The sequence below is a fragment of the Danio aesculapii genome, chromosome 20, assembly GCF_903798145.1.
Source record: "Danio aesculapii chromosome 20, fDanAes4.1, whole genome shotgun sequence".
Classification (NCBI taxonomy): Eukaryota; Metazoa; Chordata; class Actinopteri; order Cypriniformes; family Danionidae; genus Danio; species Danio aesculapii.
Genome location: NC_079454.1, coordinates 40,973,272 through 40,998,359, shown reverse-complemented (window position 1 = coordinate 40,998,359; position 25,088 = coordinate 40,973,272). Strand labels below are relative to the sequence as shown.

Genomic DNA, 25,088 nt, shown 5'->3' with positions numbered 1-25,088 from the left:
AACCATTTGCATATGAAAGAAAAAAGAGGTATTGCACTGGCGCAAACTGCCCAAAACAGGCATTTTCATTTAGATGTTATAGTTCACAACCCAGCGAGCTAGTACATTTGTACAGAGAGGTTGCAGTGTCTTTGCACATGCTCATTTTTTATCAAAGCTAAGTCCATATTGATCTGTCTATTAGAGCCACTTTTGGGGAGCTACTCAAAATGCATGTCGCTAACTGCTCATTTTCAAGTGCTAAAGGCCGCGTTTTTCCGCTCAAGTCCCATCAGGTAATTCAAATTGATTTTGCATTTCCCCGTGCTCAGTATTTCATTTGCACTCACCTGTCTCACTTTGAATTGGATCAGATAAGTGTTATTTTATCTAAAGATCACTGCCTGCCTAACAGACCTCGGAGTTCTTACATTTTAATCAGTGAAAACATGCTACGAGCTGCTAATGCTCATAAGTGAATTCAGCAAACCGCGCTACATCCGTCCTTCTTTTGAACAAATTCGTTTAGCATAATGGCAGTTTGCTGAATTTCCCAAATGATGTGAAACAGGATGAGACCTGTGTTTGTTTAGCCAAAATTTGCTTCATTTTCCCAGACACCCCCTTGCGCCGGTTATGGTTTTCCTGGGGAATCTGTTTCATTGTTTTATAATCACATCCCGCTATTTCGATAAGCATTAACTCGTGAACTGGGGAGCGAGCCACCCTCACAAACTCCCACGCAGAGTTCCTGCTTCCTCTGCGAAATGCATCGTCTGCCTCTATTGCTTCTTTGGCAGATTCCAGATTTGTGGAGGCAGAATGTTTTAAGGAACACACATCAGAAAATTAATTACAAAGACAATCTCCCACTTACGCTTTTTGCGGGCAATTAATCATGCAAATGGAAATGTGAATTTGGTTATTGGGGGTTTGGGGTTAAAACAAGTCTTTCAAACACCCTCTTCCTGTCTTTTTCACAGTATGCAGTCTGGTTGGTGCTCTGGGTCGCCTGGAACGTCTTCATCATCTGTTTCTATTTGGAAGTGGGCGACCTTTCAAAGGTAACATCTGATTTTGCATTTCATTTCGCAGTGTATAATGCCTCTACCAATGTTTCCTGTGTGCGGCTAAGCATTTACTTGGTCTTATTTACTCTTTTTTTACTGTGACTTCTTAATAAATATGTTGTAGATCATCAACTTACATTAGTAGTAAGGTCAGGGAAGGGATTTGCTGATATTTTTGACAGTGTTTGTGCCACAGCCATGTGTTAAATCTTGTTTAGAGCTGTAAGCGGTGCCAGAATGAAGAGTTTTCAGATTTTAGAATCTGTTTGACTGGTCTTTCAATTGCTGATTGCTTTAATATTGAGACTGACTAGATTATATATTGTTTTTTATTTATTCTGTAACATAATTGATTTGATACTGCATTTGATTCTAAGCAGTGGTTCTTCAGTTACTACAGTGGTCATCTCACTCATGTACATTTAAGTGGGCATCCTATTTGTGCTTGTGCCCAGTGCTTCATTTGTTAATTGCGAGGTCCTGGAACAGATTGGGGTAATGGATCCGGCATGTTACCAGAGGAGGGAGAGGTGTAGCGGATGAAAGTGAAGGGGGGGGGGGGGTGATGTTAAGGACAAAACTAAAGGCAGGGGTTCGAGTGTGGTAAACGAAAGTAAAGAGGGGGGGTGGGCGGTAGTGTCGTGGATGATAGTGAAGAGCGAGGGGGAGAGGGGCGGTCGTGTCGCGGGCGAAAGTGAAGAGAGTTGGGGAGTCGCATAAGAAGTTAAATGGCGTGGCGGAGCGGGGGTGCATGTGAAGAGGGGGATAGGTAAACTGAGGAACCGGATCAGATTTCAGAGGTGCCGGATCCGGCTTGTTTCAGAACAAATTAAGCCCTGCATGTGCCTGTCTCTTGATTGTTGGGTTTTTAAAATGGTGTGTTAACTTTAAAAATACGTCTCAAGAGCACTGGATTTACATCCATCATGTTGCACTGTGCCCAGCTGTTTTTGAAAGATAGTAACTTAGCAACTACTGCGAACATCCCCGGAAACTACATAGCAATACATTTACAACCACTCACAACACTTTAGAACCTGCATAGCAATGTAATAATCGTCATTTAGAACAACTCAGCAACTGTACAGCAAAGAAATAAAAAATACTAAGAACAACTCAGAAACCCCGTAACAACACAGTGATAGCCATTCAAAACACCCCAGGAACCACATATTAATGCATTAACAACCACTCAGAACGCCCCAGAAGCTCCATGATAACACATTCAGAACACCACAGCAATAACACAGTAATGCATTAACAGCCACTCACATTCTTACGTTAACTGAAGACAATACACTTACAATGACTCAGTAGACTTTAAGAACTGCAAGTAGCAAAGCAAAGACCATCTCTTAACAGTAAGCCAGCAACTGCATAGCAACACACTGATGACCACTCGGACCAACCCAGCAAGTTGCATGGCAAAACACTGACACCACTCAGAGCAACTACAGAACATCACATTAACAACTGCAGAACACCACTGCAACAGATTAGCAGCACATTAACAACCGATTAACAACCACTCAGGAGCCACACCAGTAACCACATACTGGAACAATACAGGCAAAACCCATCAGAAAACCTCAGCAACTGCAAAGCAACACAAATAAAACAACTAAGACCGCCCCATTAACCGCATAACATCACTGTGACACAACAAATCATATTAACCCAGCCAACAGCATGGTAACATATTGACTTTCATAACACCCCAGCAACTGTATTGCAACACAAATAAAACAACTCGAATCACCCCCACAACCGCATAACAACACTGTGACAAAACTAATCAGAACACCCCAGCAACAGCATAATAACATTGACTTTCATAACACCCCAGCAACTGCATGACAACAAAATAAAACAACTCAAATCACCCTAGCAACTGCATAGCAACACTGTGACACAAAAACTCAGAACACCCTAGCAACAGCATGTTAGCACTTTGACTCTCACTCATAACACTCCAGCAAATGCACATCAACATAAATAAACCAAATCTGATCACCCTAGCAACCGCATAACAACACTGACACAACCACTCATAACACCCCAGCAACAGCCCATTGACTCTCACTCATAACACCCCAGCAACTGCATAGCATCACAAATAAAACAACTCAGATCATCCTAGAAACCACATACAGTAATAACACTGTGACAACCACTCAGAACACCCCAGCAACAACATGGTAACACATTGACTCTTACTCAAATCCCCCTAGTAACTGCATAGCAACATTGTAACACAAATACTCAGATCACCCCAACGACAGCATAGTAACACACTGACTTTGACTCATAACAACCAAGCAAAAGCATATCAACATAAATAAAACAAATCCAATCACCCTAGCAACCACATAACAACACAGATTTTTTTATGTGAAGCTGCTTTGACACAATCTACATTGTATAAGCGCTATACAAATAAAGGTGAATTGAATTGAATTGAATTGATACAACCACTCAGAACACCCCAGCAACACCACATCGACTATCACTCATAACACTCCGACAACTGTGTATCAACTGCAATAAAACAACTCAGATCACCCTAAAAACCACATACAGTAACAATACATGGTACAGTAGCAACAGCATGGTAACACGTTGACTCTTACTCATAACACAGCAGCTACTGCATAGCAACACAGTGACACAACCACTCAAAACACCCCAGCAACAACATGGTAACACATTGACTGGCACTCGTAACAACCCAGCAACTGCATGGCAACACAAATAAAACAAATTAGATCACCCTAGCAACCACATAACAACACTATTACACAACCACACAAAACACCCCAGCAACAGCATGGTAACATTGACCTTCACTCATAACATGCCACCAACTGATTATCAACACTAATAACACAAATCTGATCACCTTAGCAACCGCATGACAACACTGTGACACAACCACTCAGAACACCCCAGCAACAGCATAGTAACACATTGGTTCTCACTCATAACACGCCAGCAACTGCAAATCAACACTAATAACCCAAATCTGATCACCCTAGCAACCGCATAGACAGACAGTGACACAACCACCCAGAACACCCCGGCAACAGCACAGTAACACATTGACTCTCACACATAACACCCCAGCAACTACATATCAACACTAATAACACAAATCTGATCACCCTAGCAACCGCATAGCAACACTGTGACACAGCCACTCAGATCACCCCAGCAACAGCAAAGTAACGCATTGGCTCTCACTCATAACACACCAGCAACTGCATATCAACACTAATAACACAAATCTGTTCACCCTAGCAACAGCATGGTAACACAGACTCTAACAGCACAACAAATGCATAACAGATTAACAACCATTCAGAGCAACCCGGTATAGCATCTTAGCAACTACTCAGAATCCCATAGCGACACTCAGAACACCTTAGCAACTGCATATACATCTTTATTTTCTTCCCCCTTATTTTCCCAGCTTTGCCTATTTCCTTTCAGCTAACAGTTTATTAAATAGACCTGCCTGTGTGTGGAAATAGTGAGCAAATATGTAATTAAAATGTCAAATACTGTACCCAATTAAATGGCAAACCAGCCATGAAAACTGATTACCAGTTCCACGAAGCTCTTTATACGTTTTACATCTTTATCCTGAAAGCTCCCACATCTCCACCTCAGCTGATGAGAGACCCCTACTTTTATTTCGATTCCATGTAATACTCACTGCAAGCTTTTTAAATAGGCACTTCACTGCTCATGTGGCGACAGTCCATAATTGCAGGCCTTCAAAGGATATGAGAGCTATACCATGCTTTCATGTTGTTTGTATTACGTCATTGGCAGGGCTTGACATAAACCCCCGCCAACCCAAGTTAGGATGATTCTAAGGGCCCACACAGTTTTGGTGCCCTTATTATTAGGGGCTCCAACGACCCCCCCCCCCCCCCCCCCCGGCTCTGGTTTTCACTTTAGTCCACGACATCAACAAACCACTACCCACCCCCATTTTCACTTTCATCCGTGACACCATATCCCTTTGTTCTTCAACTCCGTCTGCGACACAAGCCCCCCAAACCAACCCCCTTCCCCCCCCCCCCCGGTCTTCACTTTTGTCTGCGACACCTTATCCCCCCCACAAGGTCTCCACTTTTGTCCGTGACATGTGTTCCCCCAAAACTAACCCCTAACCCCCACCCCTCCCCCGCTCTTCACTTTCGTCCGTGATACCAGCCACCCAAACCCATCCCCTCCTGGTCTGCACTTTCATTCGTGATGCCCTACCCTTACCCCCAACATTGCCCCCACCCGCCCCCGCTCTACACTTTTGTCAACAACATCTGCCACAAGCCCCCCCCCTCCAAAACACGACACCTTAACCCCCACCCCTCCCCCGCTCTTCACTTTCGTCCGTGATACCAACCACCCAAACCCATCCCCTCCTGGTCTGCACTTTCATTCGTGATGCCCTACCCTTACCCCCAACATTGCCCCCACCCGCCCCCGCTCTACACTTTTGTCAACAACATCTGCCACAAGCCCCCCCCCCTCCAAAACACGACACCTTAACCCCCATCCCTCCCCCGCTCTTCACTTTCATCTACCTAAACCAACGGTACGTTTGTCACCTGCTTTCTTTTGCTTACAGTTATTTAGTTTTTTTATGCTTTTATTATAATTTTTTACAATTACATTGCTTTAATAGGAGATTTACTCTCCATTTACGTGTAGTTAAATGGTGGTCTGGGACCTTTAGCCAGGACAGACTATGTGCATAGTTTACATGACAATAGTTATTTTTAAAATGTCTTTTTAAAAGAAAGATTATGTTAAAAAAGGTGCACGTATACAGCAAGATTTAGCTTGTTTTTAATTTTTTTAAATTAGTTAAAATGTGTAGCTAAGAAATAATTGGTTATTTGTTTATTTATTTTTGGTGTGGCCAGAGAAAAATTTGTCCTTTAATGTTGAGTCCTGAAAAGTCATGTGAAATAAGAACTAATTGCCAATGCGACACTGAAACCACAACACATTTGCTTATGCTCATTGAGCAAGATCATACACAACACACAAAAAAGTCAAATAACACAATCTAAATCAAGTAATTTTAGCATGCCATTGTCAAATTTACACATAAATTGCGCAAAATTGTGGCTAGTAATGTTAGAAAACTACTAGTCACAGATGCTGGTGATTGGAAAAAGTTCATGTCAAGCCCTTGTCATCGGTAGGCCCACACTGAATCTGTGCGCACTGAAATTCGCAGATTTTCAGCCCATCATTGAGTCTATTTATTTAGTTGTGAGTAAATGTGTGTACATTTATATTTATTCACTTTTTATTTAATTTAACTAATATTACTGACTAATATGAAAATGTTCATATAATTTACTTTCATGTAATAATTTCTGTCTTATTGTAGATATATGGTAGATGTATTCTATGAGAGACTTGTTTTGTTTACCAAATAAATTGATCTAATAGGATTTGCATTGTAAACCTTAAATAAAAGTAAAAAATGTATTATTTTTTATTTAACACATTAAGTTTTTAGTTATGATACACTCAAAATCATTCCGCATCAATCTGCAGATTTTTTACAATATTCTGTGCAGAAATAGCAACAAACGTCCATAGGTTCTGTCTGGCTCTAGTCATCAGTCATAAGATTTGTGAGGCAAGTTTATTGAGGTGTAAGGATAGAAATGATGTAGCGTATCACCAATGCTAAAAAAACACTATGGCAAATGTCTGCACTTCTTTCCTCCGGCACAGATCCGTAATTGAGATTGATCCTTTAATCTTAAAATCACCTAGAAATGTTTGGCAGTGAATCTGGTCTTCTAGTAGATATGTCATTAACGTGCAATCTTATCAAGCATCTCGGATGACAGAATGAACGTTTCACTTTAGATCTGTTGGTGCTTTGCAAGCTACGGTGTCAAAGATGTCAGACGGATCACCGGTTTCAGCTATCATTTCTCTGTTATAGCCTCTCACGCCATCAGGTTCTGATGTGTCACACATCAAGGTTTTTTTTTATTAGTGAAGCCATGGCTTACAAGATTTGGATAGAAAAGAGAATTATTATAGGTTGGAGCAGGGTGCGAATTACAGGGGGGTTTAGGGGGGCATTGACCTCCTAATTAATGCTTGATCCCCCTTAAAGGATGTGAAAACGACATGTAAGGGGGGGGTCAGTAATCTAAATAGTAAGAAATAGTTTGCTTTCTTAAATACTAATGTTACTTATTAAATAATAGAAAATATAAATATACATTTGACCACCCCTATAATGAATTATACCATTGTGAATGCTTAATTAATAATCAATTAATACAAGCCGATAGACATGGTAAGTGTTCACAAAACACTTTGCTTATAAAATAGTTGTTTGTTTCTACATATAGCCTAAATGTAAAGTAAAATTAGATGTGTTAGATGTGTATTTTGACCTACAGTTACCTCTGAAATGGCTTATCACAGGATATTGTAGGACAGAATACACAAACTATTCCACAAAACACTGATCAATTAAATATGTTGCGTTAATGAAATAGATGTAATGTAATTTGATTCACTGAAGCATGTATTTCACAAAATAAAAACATTACCGAAAAAGCTGACCCCTTTGATTGTCAATGTTTTATTCGCACTCTGGGTTGGACTCCTTGTTAATTTTATTTCAGGTCTTTTTTGGGCGAGCAGGATTAATATGTTTCTCCTTTCTGCATCGATATTTTTCAGTCGCTCCTTGAGTTTTGGTTTAGAAAGGAATGGCATGGTTTCATAGGGATTATAAGTGAGAAAGGGAGGAAAATGCCTTGTTTTAAAGCGAAAATCGACTGGGAGAGAGATGTGAGTGAGGGTTTATCGAATGAAACCAAGTGTAGTCCAGTGGAATAATTCATGGGGTATTGTTCATTAAATCCGGTGACCATATCGCAAGGCCAGTGTCTGGTGTGTGAGAATAGAATAGAATGGAAAACAGATGGAACCTCTACTGACAGTGACTGATTTGAAATGTGCCGCAGCCACTCACAAATATGGCTCCTCGCGGGAGACTCCCATCACAGTAGATTCCAATAGAGATGTTGCCAAACAAACGCTCAGTTCTCCCTCACTTTTCTACTGTTTCATGGACATTTAACTTTCTGCACTGCTGCCAACTCTCCCAAGACAAAGAAGCAGGCGTGTCTTCAAAAACAAGCCCAAAACAAGCTCAATATGATTGGATTATGTATTATCAAATATGTGGTGACAATAAATAGGCTTTCAACATATTAAACTGAGTCTAAAATGCAAAAACAAAAGTTGCATGTTGTCTAGGAGATGCCTACTGTAAGTATGAATCTCCATTTTATTGCTTCATATCAATCACAGACCTATGTTGTCTAATGGAATAGTTCACCCAAACATTTAAATTACCAAATCATTTATTCACCCTCAAGAATTTTTTGTCGGATGAACACTATTGGAGTAGTTTTACATTTTATGCTGGATCTTCCATGGTGTAGAATGGTGTTGGGTAGTAGCCAACACCATTCCAAAAGCTTCCAAAAATGAATAAATACATTGTAAAAGGAACACTACAAATGCATTTTACATCATGCGTCAGAGATTTGGTTGTGAGCTGCGAGACACTGTCAGTCAGTGCACTGGAGCAAATGGTGAACATAAATGTCAAGAACTGAACTTGCTTGTACAATGCTTTTTTTGAGAACCAGCTAGGGCTGCTCAGTTATGTGTGTGTATATATATATATATGTATGTATGTATGTATGAATGTATGTATGTATGTATGTATGAATGTATGTATGTATGTATGTATGTATGTATGTATGTATGTATGTATGTATGTATGTATGTATGTATGTATGTATGTATGTATGTATGTATGTATGTATGTATGTATGTATGTATGTATGTATGTATGTATGTATGTGTATGTATGTATATATGTGTATGTATGTATATGTATATGTATGTATATATGTTAATGTATATATATGTATATGTATGTGTGTGTATATATATGTATGTATGTATGTATGTATGAATGTATGTATGTATGTATGTATGTATGTATGTATGTATGTATGTATGTATGTATGTATGTATGTATGTATGTATGTATGTATGTATGTATGTGTATGTATGTATATATGTGTATGTATGTATATATGTATATGTATGTATATATGTATATGTATATATATATGTATATGTATATGTGTGTGTATATATATATATATATATATATATATATATATATATATATATATATATATATATATATATATATATATATATATATATATATATATATATATATATATATATATATATATATATATATATGTGCTCTTGTGGGTTTCCCCTGGGTTTCCCGGTTTCCTCCCACCAATCAAAAACATGCAACCTAAGTTTAATGACTATTCCAAATCAACACCGTAGACTTGCCCCTACTTAGTACTTATCTCTTTAAAGAGCAACTACTATCTGCTCTTCAGCCACCATGACAGGGGAGTTCTCGAGATCTACCTGAGCTCAAACTCTCCTTTCGCCTTGCAACAGGAGGGAGTGCCGGGCTCAAGAATCTTATAAGCTCATGGCTCTCTCCCGGAACAGCATGTCAAACAAGCTTTATAATCAATCATCAGCTAAGTGTGAACTCTTGAAACCCACTTAAAATGCTTACACAGTCAAGGCCTTAAAACACACACAGCTGATAAACTATTTTTTTGTTATGGTTCAACTGAAATGACTGCAAAATTGTACCTGGTCAACGATAATCCTGACTCCACATCACAGATCCTGCAATGTGTATTTTCACATTATGATATCAATGCTAAAATGATATAGTGTGCAGGCCTAATATGGATAAATAATTTGCTTCACAATGTCTTAATTAGTGGTTTTCTTTTGAAGCTGGTAAATGAATATTGGGATTGTCATTTCTGGGCGAACTGTCCCTTTCAAACTATTCAGTGATTAGATTCTTTTCAGTGGCCAGTGCCACCCATAAAGTGAAGCCTGGTTGATGCGCTGCAGTTTCAGCGCGGTTGGTCCGCAGGATTGGCAGTCCTGATGTGTGTTTCTGAAGCTCGTCGTCAGAGGGGCTGGCAGCCTGTCACAGCTACAGCTTTGTGGGAAAAATTGAGAGCCTCCACAAACCTCTGGAGAGCCTCTTCGTGAGTCTTCATTGCCGTTCGACGCCTTCTTCGTTTTTTAACTGGAGAATTGGCACCGCTTCACATCCCACAAGGGATCTTGTCAGTTCGTTGTCAGCTGGAGAAGAAAGTCACTCCAGTATCCTTGATGTCTTCGCGGTCTTCCTTTGAATAGAGAGAACTTGAAGAGGCAAACAAATGGAGTTTGCGGATCCGCCTCGCCAAAATCACTCTCTAAGTCATCGACACGACTTTAATTAGTTCGCAAAGTTATAGGATATTATTTAGCATAATTTATTTCCTTGCGACAGTGCAGCTCATGATTTATTAATGCAGGGGTAATGTGTTTAACCAGGAGACAATCCATTGAGACTCGCAAAGGCAATTAGATTTAGATCACACAGAAACAAATGAAGATAAATGCAGGAGACAATTCACAGGCTTTCATTTTTTTGTAGGTCACATACAAGTCAAGACTCACTCTGTTACTACTATCAAAGTACAGGAATAGATGTGTAGATCTTCCTACAATGACTTCTTAGACTTTTTTGAAATTTTAAGACAACATATAGCGCTCTCGATGTAAAATTGGTGCCAAATAAATTGAGCTGCCTTAGACAGCATTCGGATTTATAGAAATGACAGTTCCAGAATGTTTTCTGACAAGGTTCTATGTGGATAAAAAAATATTACAACAAGATAAAAGAAATAACTGAAATTATTAGTTGCTTAATGCCATAAAACCTATTATTTATAATAATAATAATAATAATAATAATAATTACACCAAGATGATGTGCTTTGTGTTGATGAGCTAGTTGTTACCATATCAGCATGTTCTATTAAAATCAGTTGTAAATTGCCCCTTTCATACATATAGACCTTTCCGGAAAATTATTGGCAATTTTCCAGAAAGGTCTGTATGTGTAAATGGGCCCTTTTTAAAAATACCCAGAAATCTTTACGGAAAATACATTACCGGTAATTTGCCGGAATGCTGCGCTGTGTGAACGCAGAAGGAAGATTGTCGGAAAGAGCGCGTTCATGATTAGAACACACTGACGTGAGATGTGTACTCCACCCAATCAGAACATTCAGACGCATTCACATCCACGCTGTTTGCAAAAATAAAAGCCTTTGATTTTTTTTCCAGACACATTTATCTGCTAGATGTTAGTCAGTTAACATTTCTTTGTTCCTTCTTATTGCCAACTGTATAAAAAATTATCGATGAGATACTTGGTAAACCACTGTTTGTTTACCTTCAAGCTGTGCTTCCTTCAGTTGCTTGATGTGTGAGCACATAAAGCAGCCAGTGACTGCCAGCACACACACATATCATGTACATCTCGACTTGCGAAAGTGTTCCTCCATATGTTTTCATTGACGTTGTTCACAATACTTATCCATCAGAGTTTGTAATGTTGTCAAATGTTTACAAATACAAGCACAGCCGATTATAGATCATTTCTGGTTAATGATGTTTGGAATTTACCTGTATTTCTGGAATGGTCTTTTCCGGAAAAATTCCATAATGTCCTTGCCTTTGTGGACGGCGCTGTTTTGAATTTACCGGTAAAATCGTTCCCGAAATTTTCCGGATATTTACTGGTATCACAGTGTGAAAGGGGCTATTGTCTGTCTTTTGTGTCTAATGAAGTACTTTTGAGGTTACCACCCTAAAAAGGCACGTTAATTATGCATTTATTTATCAATGCAGTGCAAGGATGCATTGCATTGGTCAGTAGTAACAGAAAAAGTTATGTATCTAAGAAAAAATCCAAGTCAAATAACAAAATTGGATTATGTGTGGTTTATTTATGAACTAATTTTGAGAGGAGCACGTGCTTATGATTGAACGTGCTTATAATGGTCCAATCAGTCAATTCCTAACTCACCATAAATAACCAGAATTTCTTACCTCAGTATTTTCGTTTTAAAGAATCCCCCCTTCCACCTCTACTCTTCCTTCCTTTCTAGACAGGGTGACACAGCGGCCCAGTTGTTAGCACTGTAGCCTTAAAGCAAGAACATCACTGGATCAAGTCCTTACCAGGCCAGCCAACATATAGTGTCATAGTGTTTGACACTGTAGACAAGCTCTAGCCAACAGTATATTCCCACAGTAATCCATAATATGCCACTTATAGCAGGGGAGTTCTCGAGATCTACCCGAGCTCAAACTTCCCTCTCAGCCTTCAAATGGGAGGGAGCCCCGGGCTCGAGGATCTTGCATGCTCAGGGTGAACTCTTGAAAAATAATTTTATTTTAAAACCTAAATAAATATATTACAATTATAATAAATAATATTTTTATTTAACAGGATTACTTTAAGATAAGGATAACGAGGCAATAAAAACTAATTAAAATTAATGAAAAAGGGAAAAATGATGGTGTAATGGTGTTAATCAAATAAAGGCATCATTTGTGAGACTCATTTCATAAACATTTAAAATGCAGACCAAAACCTTTTGAATTATAGTGTGGTGTTGTTGGTTGGAAAGCAGTGGGGAGGAAAAAAGAAATTGGGTTTACCCACAATGACTGACAGATGAGGTACCGGGCCCGTTTTATGTGCAATCATTTCCTGTTTATCCGCATATTTTAATGTGAATATTCTCAAGGTTATTGTCTGCTGCAAAACCCCTCCTCTATCTCGAAGTCCACATGTGCATGTTTGGAATGGGATTTGGGAGCCATTACTTGAGGATAGTGGTGTTGAGCAAAAGTGACAGCAGAGATTTTGAGGAGGTGGCCAAAGTAAATAGCACAGCAGCCTCCATCCAGTCCACTAGTTTATAAGCAAACACAGACAGTCTGGCGAGAGGCGGGAGTTGCCTATTGCACCTCATTTTGCAATCCAGAAGATGCTCCCCAATCTACTACCCAATCCCCGTGGCCAGATTGCATGCCTGCCTTTCTGCTAAGGATTTAGTTTAGTAAGCGTTGTAGAATATTATGAGCTACGGGCATTCATATTGACTATTTAAGAATGCCTATACATGCTCAAGTCATTTTTAGAAGCAGAAGTTACATGCTTCGATGTTTTAGGTTTAAAGCAAACTATTTTAGTGATGTTCTTTAAAGTAAATACACTTATTTAACTTCCCTAGATGTAAACAACTGAGTGTTACCATTTTTGAATCCATTCAGCCGAATCGAGTGGGACCACTTTTAGCTTAGCTTAGCATAAATCACGGTATCTGAATAGACCATTAGCATCTTGCTCAAAAATTTCCAAAAAGAGTTTAGATAATGTTCCTATTTAAAGCTTGACTTGTCTGTATTTGCACCACGTATTACAGTATGACCGATGAAAAATGCAAAAATTGCTATTTTCAATATGTCTAAGAACTATACTGTCATTCTGGCGTAATAATCAAGCAACTTTTCTCCACCAGACCCGAAGATCGGCCGAATGATTTTAAAAAATGGTAAAACGCTTGAATACTGAATAACTCTAGGTGACTTGTAAAATGAGCCTATTTCCCAAGATAGTGGAGTGTTCCTTTAAAGGGTTTACAATTTAAATTCAGTAACCTTTATTATTATTAGCGACACCGCTGGCCATTAAGTGAACTGCGGTCTGCACATTTCTTTCTTGTGCTTGCCCTTGTGTATATACAAGAAACTGAATGTGATTCAGTGCCCTGAAATACTCACAGCAAAGCTCTTTATTTGTTGTTTGATTAGAAGTAAAAACATGTTGCAAATACTTCTGATTATTAATCAGGGGTCACCACAGTGGAATGAACCGCCAACTTATCCAGCATATGTTTCACGCAGTGGATGCCCTTCCGGCTGCAACCCATTACTGGGAAACACCCATGCACACTCATTCACACACATACACTACGGCCAATTCAGCTTATTCAATTCACCTATACCGCATGTCTTTGGACTGTGGGGAAAACCGGAACACCTGCACTTGAACCAGCGACCTTCTTGCTGTGAGGCAACAGTGCTTACCACTGAGCCACCATGTTGCCCTGTTATTATTTATAACTATGTGGTATTAATAAATAACCAAATTCCATTCACGTGGCTAAGAGGAAGTTAAGATGACTATGTAAATATGCTTTATTCTCTATTCACAAGCATCATGTCAACAGATTTAATTAAAATTACACTGTCATGATAGTTTTGAAACCTTAGAAGAGGTTGTAGATCTGGGTGTGTGTGGCATTAGTTTTCTTTGCATTATGCATTGATGTTAAAGTACAGAAATAATTATTTTGGCATCATTTGTAACATTGTATGATCATTCAAATCATGTAAAAGAGGCATTTGGGTGAATTTAGAATTTCCCAGCAAAACCCAAATGAGCTTTGTACACAATAACCTGACCATACAGGCTTTCGTAGAAAATCTATTCAAGAGTTCCCTCTTAGATATGCTTAGCGTTAATAGCAGGTTTGGCATGGTGTCCCGGGAGAGAACCCTGAACTCACAGATACTTGAGCCCAAGACTCCCACCTGGTCAATAAGCATATAAGGGGATCTGAGATCAGGTAGGTCTCGAGAGAGAAAAAGGTAGGAAAAGGAGGAGATGGGGTGGAAGGGGGGATTCTTCCAAAACAAAGATAGAGCAGTAGGGAAAAACGATCCATTTATTGTAAGCTTGAATCAGTCTGATTGGATTATTACTGATTACAGATGAGCTCAATCTTATCCTCTTGAAAGATTGGAAAAGATGTGCTCCTCTCAAAATTAGTTTATAAAACTTCACTTAGTGTTTTTATTTAATTTTTTTGCAACCTGTTCACACTTAAGCAATTAAATAGCCATTAATTCAAGACCATTTTTAAAAAAAGCAACCCCTTTAATTCAAAGCGAGATGTTTTCAAGAAATGTTATATTATTTTTCTTCAATGTAATATTATGTGCAACAAATACTGTGCTTTTGAATTTTGCATTTAACAATCAAATATTTGAGAAAACATTGCATTATATTGTCCACAATAAATATTAAGCATATTTTTGTAGAATTTAGTGCTTCACGTGTAGTTTTAATGGAATGTTTGATACCGCACGTTGTATGGGAGAAAAAATCACTCCGCATTTCTCTGTAACTTAGATGCACTTGCTAGCACCAGAGAATCGTGTGTGTATAGACTATCCTGTCACAAAATGTGGCGAAAATTCTACACAACAGTAATTGTTTGATTAGGGTGTTTACATGTTTACATTCGGAGAGCAGAGGGTCTTGCAGTCCATAATGTTGTAGTGATATTAACATACTGTAAACTTAGTAACTAAATAATTTTGACTAAGGTATGTCTTTAAAATCTGAAAGAGTACTGCTGACGATACTAACTAACTTTGCCTCTGAATAAACAAACAAAGAACACTGATCACACACTTATCAAATCTGTAGAGACAGGACAATCAACACCAACTGGAACTGTGTTTTTTTTAAAAGACGACGAGCGGCAAATCCGGATTTCACCATTTCCAGATGCAAAAAGCTCTCGGGTAAAAAATGCTACAAACGTATTTTTGTCCTGTATTAGCAGACCACAGTAATCCACACGTCAGTCCAGCTGCGCTCTCATAGCGGAAAATTGAAAAAAAAAACCTTCGTTGCGGCACATTTATAAACACAACACTGACGACCCATGTCTCCAAACAATGCTTCTTCTTCCACTTGTTCTAATTACGGTTGGCAACACAACGTGACATCTCTCTGCCGTCTGAACATTATTATATGTAAAAACTTCTTCGAAGCTATATCAAGCATATTAATGAAGTTGCACCTCATACACAATAGAGCACGCTGATTGTTGGAAGAGTTGGAAGTCTTTCTCATGAATTACTGCTGAAAGCGCAAAGACGTCACGTTGTACAAGTCGGTACAGACATCCAGTCTACATGCTGGAATTAACACAAGAATCTCATCACCGTGATGCAGCTTCAAAATTTCTTTTCAAACTGGAAGAACGAATTTTCTCTAAATATTGCAAAACGTTTTTCACTTTTTTGTGAAATATATGTGTCCTAATAGTGTTTTTAACAGCATGGGACACATATTTGACCGTCAACATCTCAAAAAATGTGTTTTGGTGTTTCATGACCCTGTAACATGTGACACTCATGATTTTCTGTAAAAGTTATTACTCTCTAAACCAAACACAGTAATTCTCAAAACCTTCCCAAAAACAAATCACAAAACCCTTTTTCATGTCTGCCTTCTTGCATGAATTTGTATTTATTATATTGGAATTTCACAGTAGCGGAGCTTGTGATAACACTGTCCAAAAAACAGCAACTTAATCCACAGAACTTCATTGGCGCGGGTTTATTTCCTCCTTTACAAAGAAAGCATCTTAAAATGCCCGGCCCTGTCAACACACTCCAAGTCCTCGTAATATTCAGTAAAATGTTGGAAGTCTGAAAAACTGTCAGGGGGTGAAAGTGATAAGGTGATTTATAGTCAATTTCACTGGGAGCTGGTGGGGAAAAGCTGGGCCTGTCAGCCCTGGCTCCTCAAAACAAATGACTGTGAACCCATGCACTGGCTCAATAAGGCTATCATTCCCCATCAGGACACATCACTGCCACTTGGAGATGCTTTTGGGAAGGTATTTGAGGCACAGGTGAGTCAGTGATACACATGTGCGGTGCTGCTCCATCTAATGCCGCTCTTTGGCTGGCAGTAAAGCTCATAGAGATAATTGTTTGCTTACCAGAATGCTGCACAAACTGCAAATACATATTTGTCCCTAATAAGATAACAGAATGACATGGTCTTTGGCTTTGACAGCACTGACTTGAGCTGTTGCTGGGTTTTGAAGCGGAAACCTCAACCTTGTTTTGAATGAGAATGGGGAAAGTTGTTTACATGTGTTTCTATAAACGTAAGTCATTAATTCCAGTTGTTACTTGTTAGGTTGATTGGTAAGCAGAGTATGTCGTCAGTAAGACTTGTGTTTGGGGTAGATTTAGTTTGATTTTTGTATTGTTTAAACTGGTTTTTAATAGGGATCTCATTTGTGGGTGTTGTTTTTTTTTATCTGAGCAATATTGCCTTTATGTTACATTATTAAATTGAATAAACATATTAATAACATTGAATAAATATATTGAAATATAAATAAATGTATAAATAAATTGTTAAAAGCAGCTCAAATGTGTGTAATGTAAAAGAAAATGGGTAATGTAATCAGTCAATCAGAAGAAGCAGCTGAGATTGGGTCAATACTAACAATTTGATGCGGTATCAAAAGTTGTTCCCACTTTATATTAAGTGTCGCTTATACCTGTGAACTTACACGGTAACTAGATGTGTAAGTAGTATGTAACTATAGTGTATGTACACACTGGTACATAGTATTTACTTGTGTATTTCTGGTGTAACTACACACATGGAACAAAAAAACTGAATAGTATGTGTGAGTTCAAATGTGTACCAGGACATTAATAACACAATCTTTGGTAAACTACACATATAATGTGAATTACTGATGTGATTCTTCCATTTACCCTAAAACAACATATAAACATAAGACATTTGTGTATTTCTATATACTCTCATACTTTTTGGGAAAAGTTTGCTGTAGTTAAACAGTAGCACAAAGGCTTAGGTTTTATACACTGTAAAAAATGCAGGTTTCCACACAATTCATTCATGTTGTCCCATCACAAATCGATTAAGTTAACTTAACAATTTTTACAAATTTATGTGGATTCAACATAATTCAACATAAATCTCACGAATTTTGTTGTTTCAGCTCATTTTAAATATGTAATTTGAACAAGCAAATATAATATATATATATATATATATATATATATATATATATATATATATATATATATATATATATATATATATATATATATATATATATTTTTTTTTTTTTTTTTTTTTTTTTTTTTTTTTTTGAGTGTATATTACACAGTAATTTGTGACAATTTAACACTTTATATTGAGTGGACAGTTCCTGAGGATTTACCCTGTAATTACATAATTACACTGGTATCACAAGGTGAAACCTTCTAATGCAGCTTTAGTTCTGCCATTCGTAGTCTAATACAGTATTCAGTTTGAAATAACAAACTTCTTGAGATTTCATTGGAACAACCTTTTTTTGTTGTTCAATCCACATAAATTTGTTAAAAGTGTTAAGTTAACCAAATTGATTTGTGTTGGGACAACATGAATGAATTATGTGGAACCCTGCATTTTTTACAGTGTATGCCTGCAAAACACCTGCAAGTACACAATGCACTTATGTTATTCGTGTTATAAATGTGTACTTTTTAGTGTTTTACCAATGTCCTGTTACACATTTGAACTCGCACATACTATTGTGTTGTTCCACGTGTGTATTTACACCAGTATTACACAAGTAAATACTATGTACCAGTGGTTACTTACACTGCAGTTACATACTACTTACACATCTAGTTACCGTGTAAGTTCAGAGGTATAAGAAACACTTAATATAAGGTGGGACCCAAAAGTTAAATACGTAACATAATCACATTTTCTGAGGCAATTCTGGCTGCAAGAATCACAAAAGCTGCTTTAATTGTCTTCACTCTTTGCAAGTACATTGTTGTGAAGATAATGTGACGGAGTCCATTCATGGAGTTGTGTGAACAAAGTATGTTGTGTATTTCAGAAAATTAGTAATGCAATTATGGTATTTGCATGTCTATATATTGCAATTAAAATCAAAGTAGTCAAATCATTTTAAATTGACATGGTTTCTGTGATAGTACTGTTCTAATTTGGTTTTCAAGAAACATTTGTTTTTAATCAAATTAAATTCAATTCTATTTACATTGTTATAGCACTTTTACAGTGTAGATTGGCAGACACCTTCTTCCAATACATTGATGAAATGAACAGTTGGATGCGCCAAAACTTTCTTCAATTAAACAAAGAGAAAACTGAAGTCATTGCATTTGGGAACAGAGATGAGGTTTTTAGGGTGAATGCTAACCTTGGCTCTAGGGGTGAAAAGTTTCAGTTGCCATGTCAAAGCAGTAACTAAATCAGCATACTATCAACTCAAAAACATTGCAGGAATCAGATGCTTTGTTTCCGGTGAAGACTTAGAGAAACTTGTTCATGCTTTTATCAGCAGCAGGGTGGATTACTGTAACGGACTCCTCACTGGCCTTCTTAAAAAGACAGTCAGACAGTTGCAGCTCATCCAGAACGCTGCGGCCAGGATTCTGACCAGAACCAAAAAATCAGTGCAGATCACACCTGTCCTCAGGTCTTTACACTGGCTCCCAGTTACATTCAGAATAGACTTTAAAGTATTATCACTTGTCTATAAATCACTAAATGGCCTAGAATACATTACAGATATGCTGACTGAATACAAACCTAACAAATCACTCAGATAATTAGGATAAAATAAACTAGAAATTCATTAAAGGGATAGTTTGACCAGAAATTAACCAAAAATGCAGTCGTTTGCTCACCCTTCTTGTTCAACGCATATCTGAATTTCTGTCTTTTGTTTAACACTGTTTCATGCTGAATGCTGTTCGCTGGCACCCATTGAATTCCATCATTATGTATTTATATTTTTTTTCTATGGAAGTCTATGGGTACCAGCACACTCTTTAAAATATCTTATTTTATGTTTAACAGAACAAAAAAAACTAATAAAGGTTTTAAACCATATGATTTAGACAAAATGATCAGGCAATTTTCATTTTAGGGTGAAGTATCCCTTTAGTGTCGGTAGTCTTGAGATTTTCCACTTTTATTCAATTTAATTTAGTCTAATGATGTGTTAAATAACTATTTGAACCCTGCTGTTTTTATTATACCTACAAGAGCACACATTTAAAATATCGTTGCTAAATAACACATCAAACTGTATTACAGCAATCTTTTTCTTTTCAAAGCTGCCAGCAAAAAATAAATAAAAAATCAATATCGGTCTGTCAGCATAGATAAATATCATAAAATGGCTTAACAAATGCTGTTTTCTCGCCTTTGTTGGCAGATTTCCTGGTAAATTAGGAAAATATCAAAGGCCTCATCCACATGATTTGCAATGGGAGAGACAAAAATCTGTGTTACATCAACATTTTTACTTCATTTACACCCAGAATAGGAAGAATATAAATCTGCACGTATCTGCTACTGTATATCTGCTCTTTCCTATTCACAGCAATGGAATAAAAGCCACTTTCATTTTGATTTCATGGGATCTTTTCAGGACGTGCATTTGGTTAATGTGAAGGGAGTGAATAGGGTGACAGCCCAATCTCATTTCTGATGAACATGGAGCTCTAAGGGCCTTCTGTGTTATTAAAAATGACAATGAAAGCCCCCCTTCAATGTGCCATTAAGATCAGAGTGACACTAATGCACCGTTCTCTACATGTGCAGGGGGTCTTACCTCCATGTCTGAGATGACGAGCTCCATTTTCCACACTGTCACTTCATTTGTTGAGACTACATTTCGAGTTCACACACGGGGCCACAAGACGTAGCGCTCATCCTAATCAACAGGCTTTCGAGAGCCAAACCGTCGTCATTGTTTGCTTCACTGCTTTGAGTTAGTTCGTCATTATGTCCGTCCGCCGTTTGGCAGGAATCTTGAGGGGAAAGTCTGTTCATTAAAGTTTCTTTTCGACTGGTTTTTGAAGCTACTGCCATCAATCATGTCTCAGCAGGGGGCCTCAGTTTGGGTCCCATTGCACTCTTTTGTGAAGTAAGCGTGTCATCCTCAATGTCACTCAGCGCAAAACAAACAAACACGCTGCAAAACTCTCTGCAAAACCCACAGATCTCCTCAGCTGGGTGAATAGGCTCCCATTATTCACCCACACAGACGATCGGATGCGGAGTTTCAGCAGGGTTGAGTCATAAGTGATAATACTCAACGCACTATTGGCAGTTGTTTGGGAATACCTGAACTATGAAATGAGCACTGAATTTAGCACCAAAGCGATGTGTATTATCATATTCATAGTTATGCATATATTTCGCTGCGGTTTGAAGTCTTGAGGGATCATACCACTCAGGTCAAACACTGCAATTCATTTGATTTAATCAGCATTTTTTTTTGTTCATCCTGTATTTTTTCTGTGCTATGTAATGTAGATAATGTTACTTTTTTATACAGTAGCTTAACCAACTCATATTGCATTTAATAAAATATAGTGTGTGTGTGTGTGTGTGTGCTAGTTTTTGTGTGTGCGTGTGTGTGTACGTGTTTTTGTGACATCAGGACACAAATCTGTATAATGACATAGGTATGACACAGGTATTACAAAAACGAGGTGAAATATGAGGACATTGGTCACTTCCTGATTTATCAAAAAGCTTAGAAATCCTACAAGATGAGTTTAATCAGAGAGTAAAGCTGCACACTGTCTCCTGTGATGGTTGGGTTTAGGGGTAGGGTGGGGCGAGGCCAATGCAATATACGGTTTGGATCGTATAAAATGAATGGAATGGAAACCTATGTAATGTACCAACTTTTCACAAAAACAAACGTGTGTGCGTGGGTGTGGGTGTGTGTGTGTCTTTTTTTATTTTTGATGTTTGTAATATATATTGATGTTAATATTTGATGTTTAATAGAATAAGGAGATTTTCAAAGTATTTGCTTAAATTTTCTTTGGACAAACTCTTATTTCTCTTAGTTTGGTTGGAGAAAAACTGTATTTATAAACTTTAAAACAATTTTAAAGGTCAATTATATTAGCCCTTAAAGGGATAGTGTAACGGAGTCCACTAAAGGCGAGCGTATAGAACCCAAATGCAGCAAAAAGAACAATACAAATAAAACAAGAACTTTAAACTTGGCATTAATACAAACCAAAACATAAATTTGGCCAGAAATACACTCATGGCTTCAGATGGCAAAGCAAAACCAACAAACTCACTGACAGGTTACAAATACAAAGCTAGACCAGGAACAAGGAAACGTTAGGGATGGCTGATGTGAAACTGACGTTTCGACGCAGTGTTGAGATCCTGAAACACAAGTGTTTCGAAACACTGCGCCAAAGCATGATCCGAACCACCCAGGTCACGTGACTAAGGTGATTCAAAACATCCAGGTCACATGACTAATGCGATTCAAAGCATCAATCATTTCAAAAGTGTTTCACGACCTGGTGAATCTGCATTTGACTGACAGGGTCGTAGCAAAAACTCTATATCATGTAGCCTAGTGGACTGCACGTGTGCACAGAGTAACTGTGCTGCAAATGGCCCAAGTTTGAATCCCTACTTGTACAAATACTCTGAAATTATTATGACTTGATGTATTTTAATAGTTACTTTTTTATGATAAAAACAAGACATTTGTCGGCACCAGTGGTGTAGTAGTTAGTGCGTCGACACATGTACTTCGGTGCTCACGGCGACCTAAGATCAATTCCCGCCTCGTGGTCCTATGCCAATCCTTACCCTCTCTCTGCTCCCCATGCTTTCCTGTAAATACTCTAATGTCCTATCCATTTAAGGTGAAATCCCTGAAAAAATAATTATAAAACAATAATAAAAAAAAACATTTATTCACAAAGTGTTCATTCAGATGTATAGCTGCATCACTCTGGATTCTCATTATCTTGGCATGCTAGTCTGGAACTCTCACCGCTCCACTAAATCAATTGAAACTCTACAACGTGGGGTTCAATACCTCAATTTGCTCAACTGTTTCTTTGCTGAAGCTGCTCTAGAGCAATGCATAGAAAATGACCACTAGTTGTCACTGTAGAGACTGGTTTCAAAATGTTTGGAAGCTTCGACACATTTGCTTTAACTGTTTCAGTGTTTCATGAAGCCACACTTTGACCACCACTACACTAAACTTGGCATGAGTACAAAACAAAACAGGAATTAAGCAGAAACCAGAAATAAACCAGAAATAAACTCATGGCTTGAGATGGCAAAGCAAAACTAAACTAACAAACTCACCGACAGAGGTTACACAAACAAAGCTAGACCAGGAACAAGGAAACATGAGAGTATTTATATTGAACACTAAAATAATCACATGGCAATAGACAACCAAAGAGAAACAAGACACATGACAAGGAAAACCAATGAAGAACAAGACACGAGACCAAATCAACCAATGAAAACATCACACACACAGTAGCACATGTTCAACAGAGCAAAAAAACTCATACTGGTTTGACACAAGTCAAGGGTGAGTAAATGATAGCAAAATTAACATTTTTGTGTGAACTATGCCTTTAAGAAATAATCTTTTGTTTTGTTTAGTTTTTTCGATTGGCAACAGAACAAACCACTGTTGTCCAAGGACTAATTAACCAAACTTGCTTAGTTAAGCCTTTAAATCGCACTTTTAGTTTGAATTACTAATATCTTGCTAAATATTATACTGTCATCATGGCAAAGACAAAATTAATAAGTTAATGAAACTATTATCTTTAAACATTTGATTTGATCTGTTCATTCCACATGTATCTCAGCATAGGTTATTTTAAAAACAGATGCTTAATATTTTTGTGGACAAAAGAAGTTAAGTGTATCTGTCTGCATACTGCAAGACATGAATGGGCGTAACTTGTAGTAAGAGATCCCATTGAACCATGTGAGATGTCACAACAAGTTGTTGTTGGCAAGATGGTGGAAATTCTTAGCAACGAACATTTTCACCAAATGTTTCATGCGTTTTCTCCAAATTTATCCTCAACCAATTAATTTGATATATTGCAATATTCATTCATTTAGCAACTCCACCATGCAACTCGCTGACTTATTAATCCGTTTTGTCATGACAGTTAGCCTACTCAGTGTCACACCCTGTGATTGCAAATAACAGTACATTGGTGAGGGCGTCAAGTATGAAACCCTCAACTTGTTGCTGTCTGTTAATAACTGTAAAGGTTGGGTTAAGGGTTGGGGTAGGTGTAGACATTAATATCTGTGATGGTTGGGTTTAGTTTTTGGGAAGGTGTAGACGTTAATAACTATGATGGTTGGGTTTAGGGTTGTATAGACATTAATAACTGTGATGGTTGGGTTAAGGGTTGGGGTAGGTGTAGACATTAATAACTGTGATGGTTGGGTTAATGGTTGGGGTAGGAGTAAACTTTAATAATTATGATGGTTGGGTTAAGGGTTGGGGTAGGTGTAGACATTAATAACTATGATGGTTGGGTTTAGGGAAGGCGTAGAAGATAGTAATGATAATGGTTGGGTTTAGGGTTGTGTTAGGTGTATACATTAATACCTGATGTACAGCGCCATCTTGCAGACAACACAGTTTTGACATGTGGGTCTCCATAACTTCAAGTGACACCTCTAACATACTTCAAGGTACGTCGCTGTCTTGCAGTCCACAGACAGACCCTCAAAGAAGCATCTGTCAGTGTTCTTTGATAAAAAAAAATTCAAAAGGACAGACATTTACTTATATTTTATTAACAATGTAAGTCTTTATTGTCACTTTGCTGAATTGAAAATTGTTAATAAAAAATACATGTCTTTTGACTGACGTTTGACTGGTGGCGTAATGGAAATTCTATATTTTTGTAACTTTACATCTGAAAGATATTCTGAGTATTATAAGCATCCTTCTGATTTTCCTAACAAACTCAGGAAGATAACTTGGGAAAGTGTTGTTTGTTTAAGTTCGGTCACAAGCTGTTCTCCTGTTGGCATTTAATACATTAAAATAAGCCCTTTTTAACTGTTTTGCTCAAATTCATTTGCTTTTTTTCTTTGCGTTTTAAAGTTGTTAACATTTTTTAGAGCCCAGCAGTATGCCAGTCTGAAAATTCATGCATGCTGAGAAATCTGCCAGGCGTGTTTCATCTTTTGAGGAAAGATGGAGTGATTTGTCAGGGCATGACCAGTAGATGTGCGAGGAGCCACTTGTCATTTCCCAACATGGTTTCAGCCACTCAGACAGAGAT

At 37.8% G+C, this 25,088-nt stretch overlaps 1 protein-coding gene across 2 annotated transcripts in view; it reads left to right on the top strand.

Annotated features, from left to right (window-relative positions):
* nkain2 (sodium/potassium transporting ATPase interacting 2) overlaps window positions 1–25,088 on the top strand; it is a 314,135-nt gene that overhangs the window by 121,708 nt on the left and 167,339 nt on the right. For both annotated transcript variants that reach the window (XM_056445621.1, XM_056445622.1), the window contains exon 3: window positions 963–1,043. In XM_056445621.1, the coding sequence (XP_056301596.1) occupies window positions 963–1,043 (81 nt within the window). The remainder of the gene's footprint in view (window positions 1–962; window positions 1,044–25,088) is intronic.